The sequence below is a fragment of the Rhinichthys klamathensis genome, unplaced genomic scaffold (assembly GCF_029890125.1).
Source record: "Rhinichthys klamathensis goyatoka isolate OS25496 unplaced genomic scaffold, OSU_Roscu_1.1 h1tg000048l_1, whole genome shotgun sequence".
In the NCBI taxonomy this organism is placed as follows: Eukaryota; Metazoa; Chordata; class Actinopteri; order Cypriniformes; family Leuciscidae; genus Rhinichthys; species Rhinichthys klamathensis.
Window position 1 is genome coordinate 36941 of NW_026606594.1, and position 16243 is coordinate 53183.

Consider the following 16243-nt stretch of genomic DNA (forward strand, 5'->3'; position numbering starts at 1 on the left):
GATTTGTGACGTTTAGTGTTTGACATTGGGGATGACCTTTCCACTTGGGCTTGTGGACATAACAGAAATGGTTCTGAATGTTTCCTGTCAGAAATGTTTACTGCCACTGGACTGTGATTGTGCTTTGACCTCTTCTGTGTGAGGATCTGTTTTTGGATTGATGGATTTTCCACTTTTTACTTTTGACAGGGAGTCATTTTAGTTATTATAAAGATTTCAATCCGCTTAGAAATTACCTTGAGGTTGGCGGGCCCTGATGTCTTTTTCCTTCCTCAGACATGTTTGACATGCTTTCAAAATCTAATTTCCCTGTCCTGTTGTAATCATGTCTTCGAAGACATTTTCACAGTTATGAATAAAGGAAATGTTCATTCATTATGGCGACAACAAACATATTTGACAGACATTTTAATGGACCTCCAAATATCCGGTCTCCCAGAGTTTAAAACCCAGAGAGTCTAATCCTCTGATTACATCTCATTGAATGCTTTTCTGCCCGGCAACAATAAGCTTAATAATTCTACACAGAGGAAACTATAGAAGTAAGCCTGTGAAATCCCAGCAACTTGTAGAAATCTACAAAGATCAAACATAAAACAGACTTTGAAGAGGATAACTACAGCAAAGAGGTTTCCGGTGGTAACATGAAAGAACCGGTTGTGTGACATGACTAAAAGAGCAAATCTGTCAACCAAAACATTATTCAAAAATACATGAGCATTAATGAGATGATTTATGATTTATTAATTTATGGGATGATGGCCTTAAATTGATAGAAATTCTGTCACCCTCATGTCATTCCAAACCAATATGACATTCTTATGTTAAACACAAAAGGAGAGAAAAATGAAGACTGTGGTTGCTCCTTTTCTATGCATTTTGCGTACATGCAATGAAAGCGTACTAGAGCTTTCAAAATAAAAAAAAAGTATCATTAAAGTAAACAGCTTGTGCGCTATATCCCAAGTCATCTAAAATTTAAGTCATTATTTACTATAAACCTTCATGACAAAACAAAATCTTTTCTATTATTTAGTTGTTCCAGTTTAAAAAAAAATTATGAATCAAAATGATCTCTTATTTATTGAGTTATTTCTTGAGTAATATCTCTCACTGACAAAACAACAAACTATTGACTTGGAAATATAGTGCCCCTGTCACATGGACCAATTTTATGATATTTTCTGGTGCTTTTGGGTCATTTTTTGAAGTTTCAAGGAAGAAAATAACAGGCATTTTACCTTCTCCCAAATGGTGGACCTGCAGTATGAAATCTTGGCATTCTCAGATGTTTTGAGAGAGCAGACACATCAAAGCACATGTTGCAGGCAGTCTATCCTGCTGGTGCCGTACCTCCACCAGTCTTGTGCAGGGCAGTGGCTGCAGCCTGATCCATTTAGCTGCTAATTAGATAGAGGAGGCCACAGGAATCATGTGTCTGAATCATGTGGCTGTCTTCATTGGCTGGCATCATAATGGCTCAGCTACGGTTGTTTGTCTCAATGCCCACTGGGCACAGAGAATGGCTTGCTGAAGTTGGCACTGAGATGGCTTTAACAAATAGACCTGCCAAGCATTACCATAACACTATTAGTGCAGACATGACTGTCCTATTGCATGAATTAAAACAATTAATAAAAGTTATTAATTAAAGCCCTGAAGAGCAAAGTGAAAAAAGTAGCACTAAATTATTTTCACTTGGTTTGCTATTTCAATATTATATATAGCACATTTTATATAATATCTTTTGTTGTTTGTATTAAGATACAGTTTATTTAACACACTTTATGGTGTAAGTTGTCACAACAGGAACCTGCCATTAAACGGCTTTATCAGCAAAACCGATAGTAAACTAATTATAAGAATAAAGAAAGAGAAAAAAATTGAATGGAAAAAACAGAGCGGTTGTTTGGCCCAATTTTTTAATTGCATACATTTATGACATTTAAAACACAACTTGACAACTTGCCCCAAATGTAAATTTGTGAAAAATACTGATAATACTGTTCAACTATTTGGTTAAAATTCACTTTCATTATATGGAGAATGGAGGGGGAAAACATTTTTTCAAAAACAGTTTTTTTTGTTTGTTTTTTTTTTAAAAATGAGTTTGGAAGGTAGAATTCCCTTTAAATTGAAACTGAATATTACCTTGAAATATAAACTTTTGAAGACTTTTGAACTATGAACCACTGTTAGAGAATTATTTTTTGTTGTTGTTGTGTAATTAAAAATTAAACGTCCCTGTTTGACAATGAGCCCCAGTGTGTTCTATTGCACAGGCTTTTTCTTTTTTTCTTTTTGGATTGAACTTATGGACTGCTCATCAAATTCATGTGTATGTGGTCACTATGATCAGAGGAAATTAAATGGTACAAAACGACTGCAGCTGTCTCTCTGTAAACCCCCCCCCCCCGAAGTGTCGGAGAAAACGGCATTTATCTGTTCTCTTTGCTCCGAGTGGTTTTTAAGTGAAAGCCATATAATTGAGGCTAGAGACCATTTGTATTTCATGGTAGTGTTGGAGCAGCAACACTTTCCAAAGCCAGCGCTCACCCCACGGTTATCTGATATGCTTGGAGTCTGTCCCCGCGCAGCTAGCTTGGGCCCCTCAGCATCTGGATCCACACAGCCGGACCCGAGTGCAAACATTTACTCTGCATTAAAGCCTCGCTCTGATAAGTGTGTTGTATAGATTAAACATGATCAGATTTATGACGGTTGCAGCTCGCAGAGACAGTGAACTTAAACAGCTCGCCGTTGTCATTTCGAGCAAGGGATGTAAGCCTACTCGTGGTAATTTTCCATCCCGTTTGCATCCGTGTCAGCCCTGAAAAGTGCTTGCTTATAAATTTCTCAATATTATTTTGTGAAAATATACCTCATCAAAACATTCTCCTCCCTAATTGCGTTTAATGGCATATCTGGTGCTGGAAAATGTCAGTTTATGTCGGAAAAACAGACGATCTGACTTTCCCGGAGAGTTGTTAAAATCCCACATGGTTTGAAAAACCGCTCGGCAAGCGGCGGTTCGGCATCTAAAGCTGGCGGGAGCTCTGCTCGCCATTAGCGTATAGAATCACGGTTTCTGTATGTGTACATCACTGTAGGCCGAGAGACAGACTAAAAATAAACAGAGGGATGGGTTGATGGGACTGCTATTAAAAAGAGGGTGGAATTTCCAACCGTACTTATGGGATTATATCCGTAACGTACACCAAACTTGATGATCTTCTCGCTTTTAAATCGCAAACCCCATCCATATGTCTGTTCGCGCACGTCTGTCAATCAACAGCATCCGCTCGCGCCTTTGGTGACGGCAACAAATGTTCAGTCTGAGACATTATGAGCTATCATATATCGTAAACACTCCAGAAAAGCATTAAACGATGCGGTTGAAATGCCAGGCAAGCGTTTAGCGTTTGACCACATTAGTGTTAAGTACGTTTCATCTTCGTTGAGAATGTCTGAATCAGTGTTTGGTCAGGACTTGAAGTCGGGTGCCCATGTGCCGTCGTCTGAATGAGACTGCAATGAAAAACAGCCCGTCTCTGGTGCACCACACATGTTCTGCTCTGTGTTGCCATTAGAAGAGGTTTATGAGAGAAGATAATCAAACGTTAAAAGCGCATTAGGTTCCTTTGCATGTGCGGCTGTGTGAGGGATGTGTGTCATATGAAAAACAGGCTACTTGCCATCGGGACAGATGTAAGAAGAAACAAGATGCTGTCGATGCGGATCGCATTAACAATTGCTCATTCATTCGTCATTCTGTGTGTTTGCGAGTGTGTGTGGGAGTTAATACTGTATGTGATCTGTGTGGATCTTTCTGGCTCCATGCTGGACGCTGTGGGGCACTGAGGTCAGAGGATGGATGGAGTTGTGTGAAAGACTGTAAATCTGTGACAGCTGTGAGAATGACATTAAATTATGTTCCTTTCGGCCTTCACAGCAGAACTACAGCATTTTAGTAAATAATGGCAGTTAGTGGTGCCTGCATGAACTGCAGATATACACTCCGCCAGTTGAGTCTTCTTAGAATATTTAACCTTATTTTAAAAGAAACACTCTAAAGGGTCATTTTTATAGATATAAGGACTCGCTGACTGTATATTATCTAACATATTACTGTACATGGCTAATTGAAAACATGCGAGACAAAATATGAGTGACATGAAACTAGCACAGGTAATTAGGTGAGTGAGACAACATTATAGTGTTCATTATACTGTACACACACACACACACTTTTAACCATAAAATGCTGTGATTGACCAATTACAATAGTGTTCCAGAGCCGTGTGATAAGGTCAGATTTTTTAATGAAAGCACTGTACGAATTAATTTGTTCGATTTCTGTTCACTCTGAATGCTTGCATTTAATTTGAACATGCTTAATGAAACACACATTAGCTAACATTCCAATTAAAATGTGACAGGAGTCAGAAAAATATAGGGTAATGTTCATCGTCTAATTGTCTAATTCAAATTTTTAATGAACAGTTTTTAGGTTTTTTTTGTATTTTTCTTAAGTTCTCAGTATTGTATTGCAGTTTTATCTGTATTGCAGTATTTATATTCAACCAAATCATTTGAATGAATCTATACAATTTAATAATTGTGTATAACCGTTAAATATTCTTTTTTTATTATTTATGTGATCTACTTAGATTGTTTTAGTTCTTTATGTATCAGCATGACATATAAACACTTTCTTTATTACACAGTCATCTAAAGTGAAAACTGAGGATTCTTTACAATACCCTTCAAAACAGCATTAAAAATAGTAATACAAATAGTGGAAATCGCCACTAGAGTGACATTTCCTTGTGAGACTGTGTATTATAGATTGCATTAATAAATGTGCACTGGGGCAACCCCTCAGGGTCTCATATACTGTATGAGCTGAGTCAACTGTCTTCGCCTCTGTCACAACGGTCCAGCACACAGCACAATGCATTCCACATAGTATTGAGCTTGTCGCATAATAATATAGTGCGGTCTGGCCCATTGACTATATCTGACCCTACTGTACGACTTCTCCAGCATTCTGCCCTGCACTAGTGCAAAATATGCAAGCCATTTCTATCACATGGCTAAAGTCCCTTTGTGTGCCCATGAGTGGAGGCGCCATGATAATACCACACTTTCAGTCAAGTGCTGTATTATTACAGCCCGCAATGTCATGCCTGGTCCGTCTGTCAGCGTGTGTGTAGGTGTGACACACTGCCGTCCCAGAGTCACACTCCGGGTCCGACCCACAAAGGTTAGCCAGGGGTCATGACACTGTCTGACTCCCGACAATAGAGCCTTTGTGGGAATAAATCCGTGGACGTGTCCCCGCACAACATCGACATGCGCGCGTCAGCCACACGGACACCAGTTGAGCTGTCATACATACTGAAGTATGCTATTACTGAAGGCGACCTTCAGAAGAAACCATCGCAGTCAAAGGCTTTGTTGAACTTTTAATACTGAAAGGAATGTGTGAGGTTCAATAGCCGCCTCGCTGACATCACTGGTCACTCACATTAACCGTCCACATCCTCAGTGTGATGGCCATGTGCTGGTGAGTTTGCTCTATGGCTGATCTCTTTGTTTTTGTCTTTCAGATTGAGAATGTGGAGGCTTGTCTGAATTTCTTAGGGGCCAGAGGAGTCAGTGTTCAAGGGCTCTCTGCTGAAGGTAAGACCCCTCTGTCTGCTTGAAACGAAATAAATCCCTTCATATACACAAATAGGCCTGCTATTCTTATGATTGGTGGTGTTTGCATCAGTATTATTGCTACATTACTGCTTAAATATAGAATGAATGGCTTTTCATTATCACCAACATTAAGTATTACATTTTAAACATAACATACTGCATATTCAGGCTATGAAGTTTAATGATACCTCAAATTGTGTTGCTAGTTCACATTTATAAGCAATCATATGAACAGGTTTTGCAGTACAAAGGATAAAATTGGTTGAAAATCACACAGATTTGTATTGAAATAGGGGCCCAAGACATATCTAATGACTAGGATATCATAAAGAAGTGGTTCTCAACCATGGGGCCACAGGATGATTTTAAATAATTTAAACTATATTACAAATAAATCAATAACATGTTATAAAAAATCTAAATGTAAACTGAAATTTTCTGTGAAATGTATTTTTTACCCCTAAATAACTCTTTTTCTTTTCATATTTTATTGAAATACATACAGAATCAGAATGTTCTATAAACACAAAAGAAATTGTGGGGGGGAAATATTTCTCTATTGATTTCTCTATTCTCTATAAAATTAAGCTTATAAATTACCAAATAGGAACCACCCAAAACACCCAAGCAAACACATAGCAACACCCTGACATAGTGGCGTGGTGGAATAATTATTATTTTTAACATTTCATGTAATTCTGTACACATACACAGTTAAGTATCACATCATTGTTATAGCTACATTGGTGGTAGAGTGTTTGAGCCCATAGATACTAGTTGATGTTTGAACCTTATTTTAAGATCTTTTTAGGTTTCTTAGAACGGCTCCACTGACAAACCACAAAGATCCTTGATATTTTTTTTTTCAGTCGGAGCTCAAGTGTACTAAATTCTGTGTGGAATGATATCATTAACCTAAAGCAGCTTGGAAACTGTATTCACTGTCCCGCTAAATTCAGCACCATGAGTGCACAGGGTCCATAATCCATAAATATACAGTGTATAGTGTTTCTCAAGCTTTCATCACACACTCATCCCCTACTTTTAGTTTGTGTGTGTATGTGTGAGAGTGAGTGAGTGATTAAATGAGTATGTGTGTGTGAGCGTGTGTGTGTGTGTGTGTGTGTGTGTGTGTGTGTGTGTGATTGAGTGAGTGAGTGTGTGTGTGTGTGTTGAGCATCTTTCCTAAAGCTGTGAGTAGTTGTCTTAATTAAATTAGCTGAGGTTTCAGAGTTTGGGTTTTGAAGGCTTGCATACGCTTGTGTTTAGTATTTTATGAGGCATGCCGACTCGAGACCTTTATAAAATAAGTAGTTTTTTTGTTTGATGTGCTTGACTGTTTAGGAGTTTTCCAAGGAAAATAAATGTAATAATGTCTGAACCACAGACACTATCATATATATATATATATATATATATATAGTATTTCTCCTTTTCTGTCAATTTTGAATTTATTAAATTATTTCTCCTAGACAATGAGATTAAATTCAGGGCGAATTAAATTTCACTCCTCCTGAAGTATCTTCAATTTATTAAATAAAATGCATTAAGTTATGCTATTTAGTTTAATAGCACTATACTGCAAGTCGTTCCATAAAAAAAAGTACAATTTTGTTTTGCAAGTTTAAATATATAAATAAAAAAGTATTTAAAAACATACAATTAAAAATACCATCATCATTATTATTAGTATTATTGCCATTGTAGTCTGCATTCACAGGCTAATTAATAACTAATTAATTAATACGTGTCTATGAATCCTAATTCCCACAACACATGACCTCAAAATGATAGAAAACTGTCATTTTAAGAGGAAGTAACAACATGCAGGTTTTCAGACACTCCGAGACTCAATGGATTCAGAGACTCAACAGAATGTTTAATGTACTTTAAAACAAATCACCATTCCAAATTTAAAAAGGCATTAGTTTAATAGAACACCACTCTAACTGTGTGTGTACAGTTGTCACATTTGTTTCTATTTCTATCTCTTCGAGGAATTTTAAGAGAAACATCTGAGTCAAAGTTGACACTTAAATGAAACCTAACCTCATTCGCTATGGAAGCGCATCCTCTGTGCAATAAAATTGTCCTCAGGGAAAGTTTCCTCTCGACCCCTGCTGAGTGTTATCCTAGCCCTCTTTCCCCAGAACAGTCCAATAATGATAGGTGCAAGCTCTCAGTATCCCTTTTCCTGCTGCACTGGCCATGACTCTGTGTTCACGCCACGGTGTGTAGGGTACCAGCGGGATACCGGTTTTAAGTGTTTTTTTAAGTGCAGGGCACACCATGACCTGAGCTTTGATCTCATTGGCTGTGAGGATCTGGTGAAAAAGTGCAGTTCATTAAAGAGCAGGTTAGTCCTAAAGACTTCTCATAGGGTCAAAGGGGGCACCTTCACCGGTGACCTGACGGTGAAACCCACCATGACAAGAAACACACACGTGTATAAAGACACTCGCACAACTGACGTCAGCGTAACTGAAGAGGCGCTTCCTCTGAGCTGTTTAATCCCTCCGCTCAAATCAAAAATCCTCACAAGTCATACAAAAGAGATCAAGCATGACCTTCTGAGGTATTCGAATTGAAAGACACTCATTAATATGTAAAATACAGGAAGCCTGTTTTCATAGAAATCACTTTTCCTATTCTCAGCTGGTCTAAAGGTATAGTTCACTCAAAATGAAAATTCTTATCATTTATTCACCCTCATGTGGTTTCAAACCGGTAATGACTTTCTTCTGTGAAACACAGAAATAGAGGCATGGGGGCTGTTAAACTCCAGAGATGATCAAACTACACAACTGTTTTCAATATCGATAATAATATAAATAATAAAAATAATTTTTCTTGAGCACCAAATCAGAATGATTTCTGAAAGGTCATGTGACAGTGCAGACTGTTGTAATGACTGATGATAATTCAGATTTTTTTTATAACATTTGAAAATATATTAAACTGTAATTTTGGTTCAATTTTAATGCTTCACAATATAACTGTTTTTACATTCAGCCTTGGTGATGAAATATCTTACCGACTCCAAACTTTTGAACGGTAGTGTATATACATCCAATCCACTTTGTAATTCTGTACAAAGTATTACTGTACATGTTTACTGGTACTTTTGGCTAGGACATTATAGAACGCTACTGTATACAGAGGAAGTGGTCAAGGTCACATCACTGTAAATAGATAATGTATTCACACTTCCCTGTCCTCACTTCCCTTAATGAACCCGTCTGAACAGATACGCCTTTGACCTTGTGCGGCAAGTGACAGAAAGAGCCTGATGACTCCACATTTAAACTTCTGCTTAAAGTGTGTTCATTAGCGTACAACGTTTACTTCAAGTTTCCAATGTACATCCTAGCTCACTGGTGTTTGTTTACATGGTTTGGGGCAGTACTGTCATGAAAAAATAACATTTGATTAGTTGATATAACGATTTTGAAAGAGAAGATTCTGATTCTGTATGTATTTCAATAAAAAGGAGAGTTATTTGGGGGGGGGTGGGGGGACAATTAAAATATATTTTACTGTAAATTTCAGTTTACATCTTGATTTTTTTTTATAGCATTTTATTGATTTATTTGTAATATTGTTTAAATTATTTTAAATCAACATGTGGCACCATGGTTGAGAACTATTTCTTTATGATATCCTAGTCATTAGATGTGTCTTGGGCCCCTATTTCCATGCAAATCTATGATATTTTCACCCATTTTATCATTTGTAATACAAAATTTGTTCATATGATTGCTTAGAAATGTAAACTAGCCACACAATTTTAAGTATCATTAATCTTCATAGACTGAATATGCAGTATGTTATGTTTAAAATGTATTACTTACAGGGATAGTTAACCCAAAAAGGACAATTATGTCACCATCACCCTCAAGTTATTCCAAATCTGAATGAATTTCTTTCTTCTGCTTAACACAAAAGAATATATTTTGAAAAATGTCAGTAACCAAACACTTGACGGACCCCATTGACTTCCATGGTATTTTTTCCCCATGCTATGGATGCCCATCAACTGTTTGAAGTAGATGTCATTATAATTTATTATGATTTTACAGTACTACTAGTAATACTAGTAACTATGCTATTTTCTATAGTGGAATCCTTATGGTAACATCTCATAAGCCATGTTCAATTCACTGGTGTCCGTGGAAATCGTTAATGGCTTAATGTGAATCAATGTAGCCCCCTTTGCCAAAATCTAAATGTTCTCCATATGCTATTACACAAAGCAGTTTTGAGGAAAAATAATAATTCCCATCCATTAATGCAAACATACAAAATGCATTTACAAATTAGCCTGCTAGTTTTTCATTTTCCGCTCTGACCTGAAGTGCAACGACACTAAATAGTGCCAAATTCCTGTCGCCTGACCCAAAAAGTATGTTCAATGAAAACACACCATCTAAGTGCTTTATTATGTAGAATACAAATTACAGCTTCGCACGGCCCCAAATTGAACCGGGGGAAGATTAATAACCCCAAATATCGCTGACGGGCAGAACAAACAGGCGGGCTGTCAGAAATAAACCGGATTCTTTTCTTTAGCGCTGCCTCAGCACTGCCATCCTTCAGTCGCTTTCTGCACCAGCCATTAGCAGTGTGTGACTATGAATGAAGACCATTTCATAAATGGGCACAAGAGAGAAAAGCGTCTCTGGCAGGCAGCCGTCTATCTCTGCGATCAGAGCAACGCCATGTTAGCACTTATTCAAACTCACATCCTCAATTTGGGAAAAATTTGAAAAGCATTCCTCGTAGCACACCTCAAAGCGCTAATGTGCATAGAATAATAGCGTTTGGGCTTCTAAACTCCATCCGGCACTTCAACGTTTTGCTTATTGAATCAGTATCTCCTTGTAAAAGGTCTCAATTAAAAGTCAGATCCAGTCGTTACAGCGACTGTTTGCAAATGTTAGCATCTAATTTATGACGCACAAGACTCCAGACAGTCAAATGACCATGCTAAACTTGGATCCTCCAGACAGTTGTGTATTGTCATACTGTGTATTACTTCCTCATTCAGAGAACAGAACTTATCTGCCCCAAACTCTCAACTGATTGTAAACACAGTTTGAACTTCCTTATAATGAGGCTAGCTATGTGACTCAACGGCCGTTTTTTCTGACTTGATCCTGTACTAAAAACATGATGTATCTAAGGTTTGGGCGCTTCAATGTAATGCAGTCGTTCCTGTGGTACCTTCTAAATCTGGTGTGTTTGATCTTCAGAGGTGTGTAATGGGAATCTGAAGAGCATCCTGGGTTTGTTCTTCATCCTGTCCCGCTACAAACAGCAACAGCAGCACCAGCAGCAGTACCTGCAGTCATTGGTGGAGCTTCAACAGCACGTCACGCATCAGAGCACAGGGGTGGCGCCAGCGAGCCAGCACAAAACACCAGACATGCAGTCCAGGTAGGACACGTCTAACAGACACACCTGTTGCTGTCGCTCCTCTATTTGAGTTCTGCATCTTTAGTCATGAAATATATGGCTAAATAAATAAATAGAAAAAATGCTGCGTGGCGTTAGTTGAATTCTATGTTCATAGACCTGGTAAGACTTATATTGTACTAACGGCCATAAAAAATGGAGCTTATTCTGAAGATGTTTTGCAAATTATTTTCTGTGTTTTGTCTACTTAACAATCAAAATAAAGGTACATATAATTACCAAAACAGCTCACTGTTGTTCACATAAAATTAAATATGGCTTCTACTGTAATTAAGATTAATTAAGAAGTTTCTACACTAGAAGCATACAATTTGTTAGATCGCTAGATCGAAACCAGTTGAGTCCTTCTGAAAGAAATGTTATTAGTAATTTATAAATATCACATTTATTATTTTTAGTAAAAAAGTAAATTGATATAATTATATTATATGATACAATACAATTTAATAAATATACAGTTATATACTATAATAATATAATATAATATACAATAACAATGTAATATAATACTGTTATTTAAAATGTTTACTTTTTTTACTAAAGACACCTGGCTTGTAACCGTATATATACATCATATGTACACACCATTTGAACTGAAATTACTAGTAACTAGTTACAGTTAAACGGAAGAATAGAGCTGTGTTTGTGTGTGTTTGTGCATGTGTGTACGTGTGCGTGTGTGGCCTGGTAAACTATGAGGACAAAATATCCCCACAAAGCTGGCAATATCCAAAATCCTTCTCCTTGTGGGGAAATTCTTTGGTCCCCCGTGAGGAAAACAGCTTATAATATAGCGTTTTCATTTTTTTGAAAATGTAAAACTGCAGAAAGTTTTCTGTGATGGGTTTAAGGGGTAGGGTTAGTGTAAAGGCATAGATACAGTTTGTACAGTAAAAAAATCATTATGTCCCCATAAAACATGAAAACCGTGTGTGTGTGTGTGTGTGTTGGTAAAAAAGGAAGGCCATAACTGTGATGTAAATAGATGAGTAATCTTAGCAGCAGCTACGGAGAGGAGATGCCGCACATGAGTGGCGTTACACAGCCTGGCTCACGTTACCTGGCCCAGAATGCATTTGTGTGTGTGTGTGTGTGTGGTATAGGCAGAAAAGCACGAGTGTGCGTTTTGTAGTGCTTCTCTGTGCTGTCAGCATTCACAAGTGCAAAGAGAAGAGGGAGAGAGAGAGAGAGGAAGAGAGTGAGAGAAAGACAACAGCTGCCCCTCATTCTTGTCCGGGGCCCGTGGGATCTCTCTCAACTCAGATCCAGCAGTGACAGGTGTTCAGAGGGCCTTGGACTGCCAGCCTGAAACACACACACACACACACAGCTTTAGCATTCCACACACACCAAATGACATCAGTGAGCAGAATTGGGCCAGGAGGGCTGTAGATTGGTCGCACTCCTTGAGGATGTTGTAAACGCAGTCTCCTCAGATAACTATCACAGTTGTATCCAGACAGTCTGGTAAAAGGAAGCTATTGTATTGCATTTAGGAAATGTTTCTTCAAGCGTTTACTGGATTGGGGTTACAGGTGTTAAAATGGGTGGCTGGCTGATTAGCTTTGTGTGTGTGTGTGTGTGTGTGTGTGTGTGTGTGTGTGTGTGTGTGTGTGTGTGTGTGTGTGTGTGTGTGTGTGTGTGTGTGTGTGTGTGTGTGTGTGTGTGTGTGTGTGTGTGTGTGTGTGTGTGTGTGTGTGTGTGTGTGTGTGTGTGTGTTGTATGGGTCACAGGGGTCTAGGTGATTCATCAACTCTGGTCTTTGGCCAACAGCACAGAAACACTTAAACAGACTCCTGGGAGTTTCTTAAAGCATTTTAGCTTACTGGCAGAAGCGTATCACATACTCAGTGAATAAACTCATTATGTTTAATTCAATGGGTAAAACGGCCCTCCATACACTGACCTAAGCAAGCGCCATTCGTCAAGTTGCTGGTGCTAAAAAAAAAATTCTGTTCATACTTAAAATTTCTGCTTAACAAGTCATTTAATTTAGAAGCCAGTCAGAAGATATTTCATGTTATATACAGTACAGCAAAATGTGGAGCAATTCAATTTCAGCTACTCAGCACTATATTTACTCCCATTTCTGATCATTTCTTTTTTTTTTTATAATATAATATAATTAATTACATTATATTACACTGTCAGTGTAAATGCTTATAAAATCCCAATTTAAGTTTTTAGTGGCTTTTATTCATTTTATTTTTTAGCTTTTAGGGCATCTATACTCTATATTGTATTGTATTGTACTGCTAAAAGTTAACAGCATTATATTTTAGCTGATATATGCATTAAAAATACTGATGACTCATCTTGCACTCAGGGGCATACCTGGATTTTTAACCAATCAATTGTTCTCTAGAACAAGCATGCCTTCTCTTAACCATACTTGCTATGTTCTAGCAAAAGCATCATGGTTCCCAGCTATGACTTAAACTAAAGACTATTGACTATTTAGCCAAAAGAACAAGCCCTTCGATAAGTTCCGCCCCAACTTCCTGTTTCAATAGGAAATACATCAGCACAGGAAAGAAAACTGCAATGAGACTGCTGCATTTAGTGCTAATACCTGTACATAGACTTACACACAGTAACTTTTATCACTTTTTACTGGTAAGGACATTATATCAAATTCTGTTGCTATTAGTTTAAAAAGGGAAATTTACTTTTAACACTTTTGACACCAAGTCAGCTGGATATCTGTTTTGTTTTAAAGATTTAAATACCATAATACAACTCTGTCTGAGATCCCTGGGAATGAGGGGGGAGCTTTTTATAATGCACTCTTGCTGGTTTTACTCACAGGCACTGCTCCCATTTACAGTTTTAGAGATCCAGGCTTTCTATAGCCAACACCTGCTGGAGTGTCGGTCAGCGAGAGACAGAGAGAGAGAGAGAGAGAGAGAGAGAGAGAGAGAGAGAGAGGGGGGCATAGCTGGACATTGCGGTGCCTTTAGGTCTGGGGAAGATATGGGGGGTGAAGTGTCATCCCTCCCTCTCAGCTCACCATGTCCCGAGGTGAACAACTCAACTCGGTTGTCTCATGCTCACGATTGCCTGCCCCCAGCTCACGGGACAGGAAGAGCCGACTGTCCTATGGGAGAAAGTCTGACAGCAATAGGTACAGTAGTATTGGTCGTGTTACGTATCTGGGTTACATAGGTGCTTTGACTAGAAGCAACATGGCTTTGTGGTAGTTTATTAATCGTTTATGGTGCAAGTTTTTGGACTGTCCTGTTCAGTGTATTCAGGCTATTGTGTCCCTCCAGATTTGATAATTATTCTGGGTCTAGACTAGAGAGTGACATTTATATTCAGGTGTTTAGTTCCTTTTTTGGAAGTTGTCTGTTCTGCTTTGAAAATGAGATGTTTCTCTCTCGGGAGGTAAGTTGAAACTCATTTTACGGGTTGTTGCACTTCTATCAGTTTAAAACTTTTCTGCAGGTTGGTCATTCTTTGCTTCCTGTCTTTTGCTGTAGAAAGTCATCTAGTATTATTGCATTAGAACTTGTAAAGTACTGCTAGTCAAGAGGTTTTATTTTAAAGGTAGGATTGTCAAAAAATATGAACTAAAACATTACATAACATCTGAAACTTAATCTAGATTATTAATCAAATGTACTATATGTTAAAATGCAATGGGGGTATTTATTAGAATATACATTGAGTAGTTTGTTACAATGCAAATGTTACATCTGCAGTGGTTCTATGTAGTTAGATTCACTTTTATTGTCAATTGGAAAGTTTTGATTTATAATTTATGCTTTTGTAATGTGTCTTTTGTTTCTCTGGCCGATACGACGGTTGTCTTGACGTCGATTGGCGTGGATGTATTGTAGCAACACAAAAAGTGGTCACCGTTGCTCATAGGACTGGAAACTGCACAACATTTAAGATTTTTCATATGCGTCCTTATCATTTTGATGCTTTTACATTTGAGTAAGTAGGCTAATCTTGAGATGTATTGATTCCCATTAGACAAACTATAGTTTTGTAATCCTCACTAAACCTAATTGTTTAGATTCAATTTAAGATTTTCAGAATAGTGACCTTGGCGGATTTGGTCTGTGTTTGATTTCTCACTGTGAAGTGTGTCAAAATGGTCCACAGCAAAAGATGTATCCTTGAGATTGTCAAACTCACCACTGTCGTACTTTCATACTGCTTGGCTGAGCGCTTTTAGAAGTGAAGGAAAAAGAAAGAAAGAAGGTTGTAGAGCAACTGCCCCAGCTGAGTTCCTCTTTGAGCTGGAGGAGAAACGATGGGCCTCATTAATCATGTGGACATGATCACATTCTCAAGAGAGAGAGAGTGAATGAGAGAGTGAAAGACAGTGTTAGTGTCTCACTGGAGCTGTCTTTGGTTACAATGCTTGTTAACCTGCTGTCTTGCCTCCTTCTTTTACTGTCTTCCTCTCGTTCTCTCAGTCTGGTGAAGTCTTTGTTGCTCCTTAGGGTTTTACCTGAGGTAGTCTAGCCAGCTAGACTCAAGCCAGCTCCTTGTCACGCACTCGCCGTAGAAACAGTCATGGTGTTCATAATGATCTCTTTCTGAGCAGACACACCCAAGCTCAGTCACTTTGGGCAACTTTAGGAAGAATGGAATAGAAATTCCTTCTTTTTTTTGTTGCCCTGAATAGAAATAGTTGATATACAAGATAAAGCTGGTTTTACCTTATGTCTAAATGGGCGTGACATTACACAATCACAACCAATCAGAACATATTTGATATTTAATTTTGTGGAACAGGTTTTTGAACCAATGAAATTTCACTGTGGTTTTGACCTTGTAAACCATTCTGATTGGTGGTGGTAAACCATTTTGGACCAGCAACAAACCATATTTACAACGTTTTGCTGATGGCAGATGCTGATAGCAACTAGGTACTGTTTAGATAGATGTCTTCTTACTGTAACTGTTGAACCGTTGTGAACTGGACATTCCCTCTTTCTCATTCTCTCTCATCTTTCAACTTTCATCAATTTTCATCCATCCATTGACATTCTCGTTCCATCATGCAGTGCTCACAAACCTGCTAAACGCAAAAGATTGTCAAGGC

General features: G+C 38.0%; 1 protein-coding gene across 12 annotated transcripts in view; it reads left to right on the forward strand.

The window, feature by feature from the left end:
* The window catches only part of nav3 (neuron navigator 3), a 111153-nt gene that overhangs the window by 9219 nt on the left and 85691 nt on the right, over positions 1-16243 (forward strand). For 11 of the 12 annotated variants that reach the window (XM_056247437.1, XM_056247432.1, XM_056247434.1 and 8 more), the window contains exons 4-5: positions 5613-5685; positions 10959-11142. In XM_056247437.1, the coding sequence (XP_056103412.1) occupies positions 5613-5685; positions 10959-11142 (257 nt within the window). Of the gene's footprint in view, positions 1-5612; positions 5686-10958; positions 11143-14170; positions 14306-16243 lie in introns of those variants that run through there. The other variant, XM_056247441.1, reaches the window with a different exon arrangement.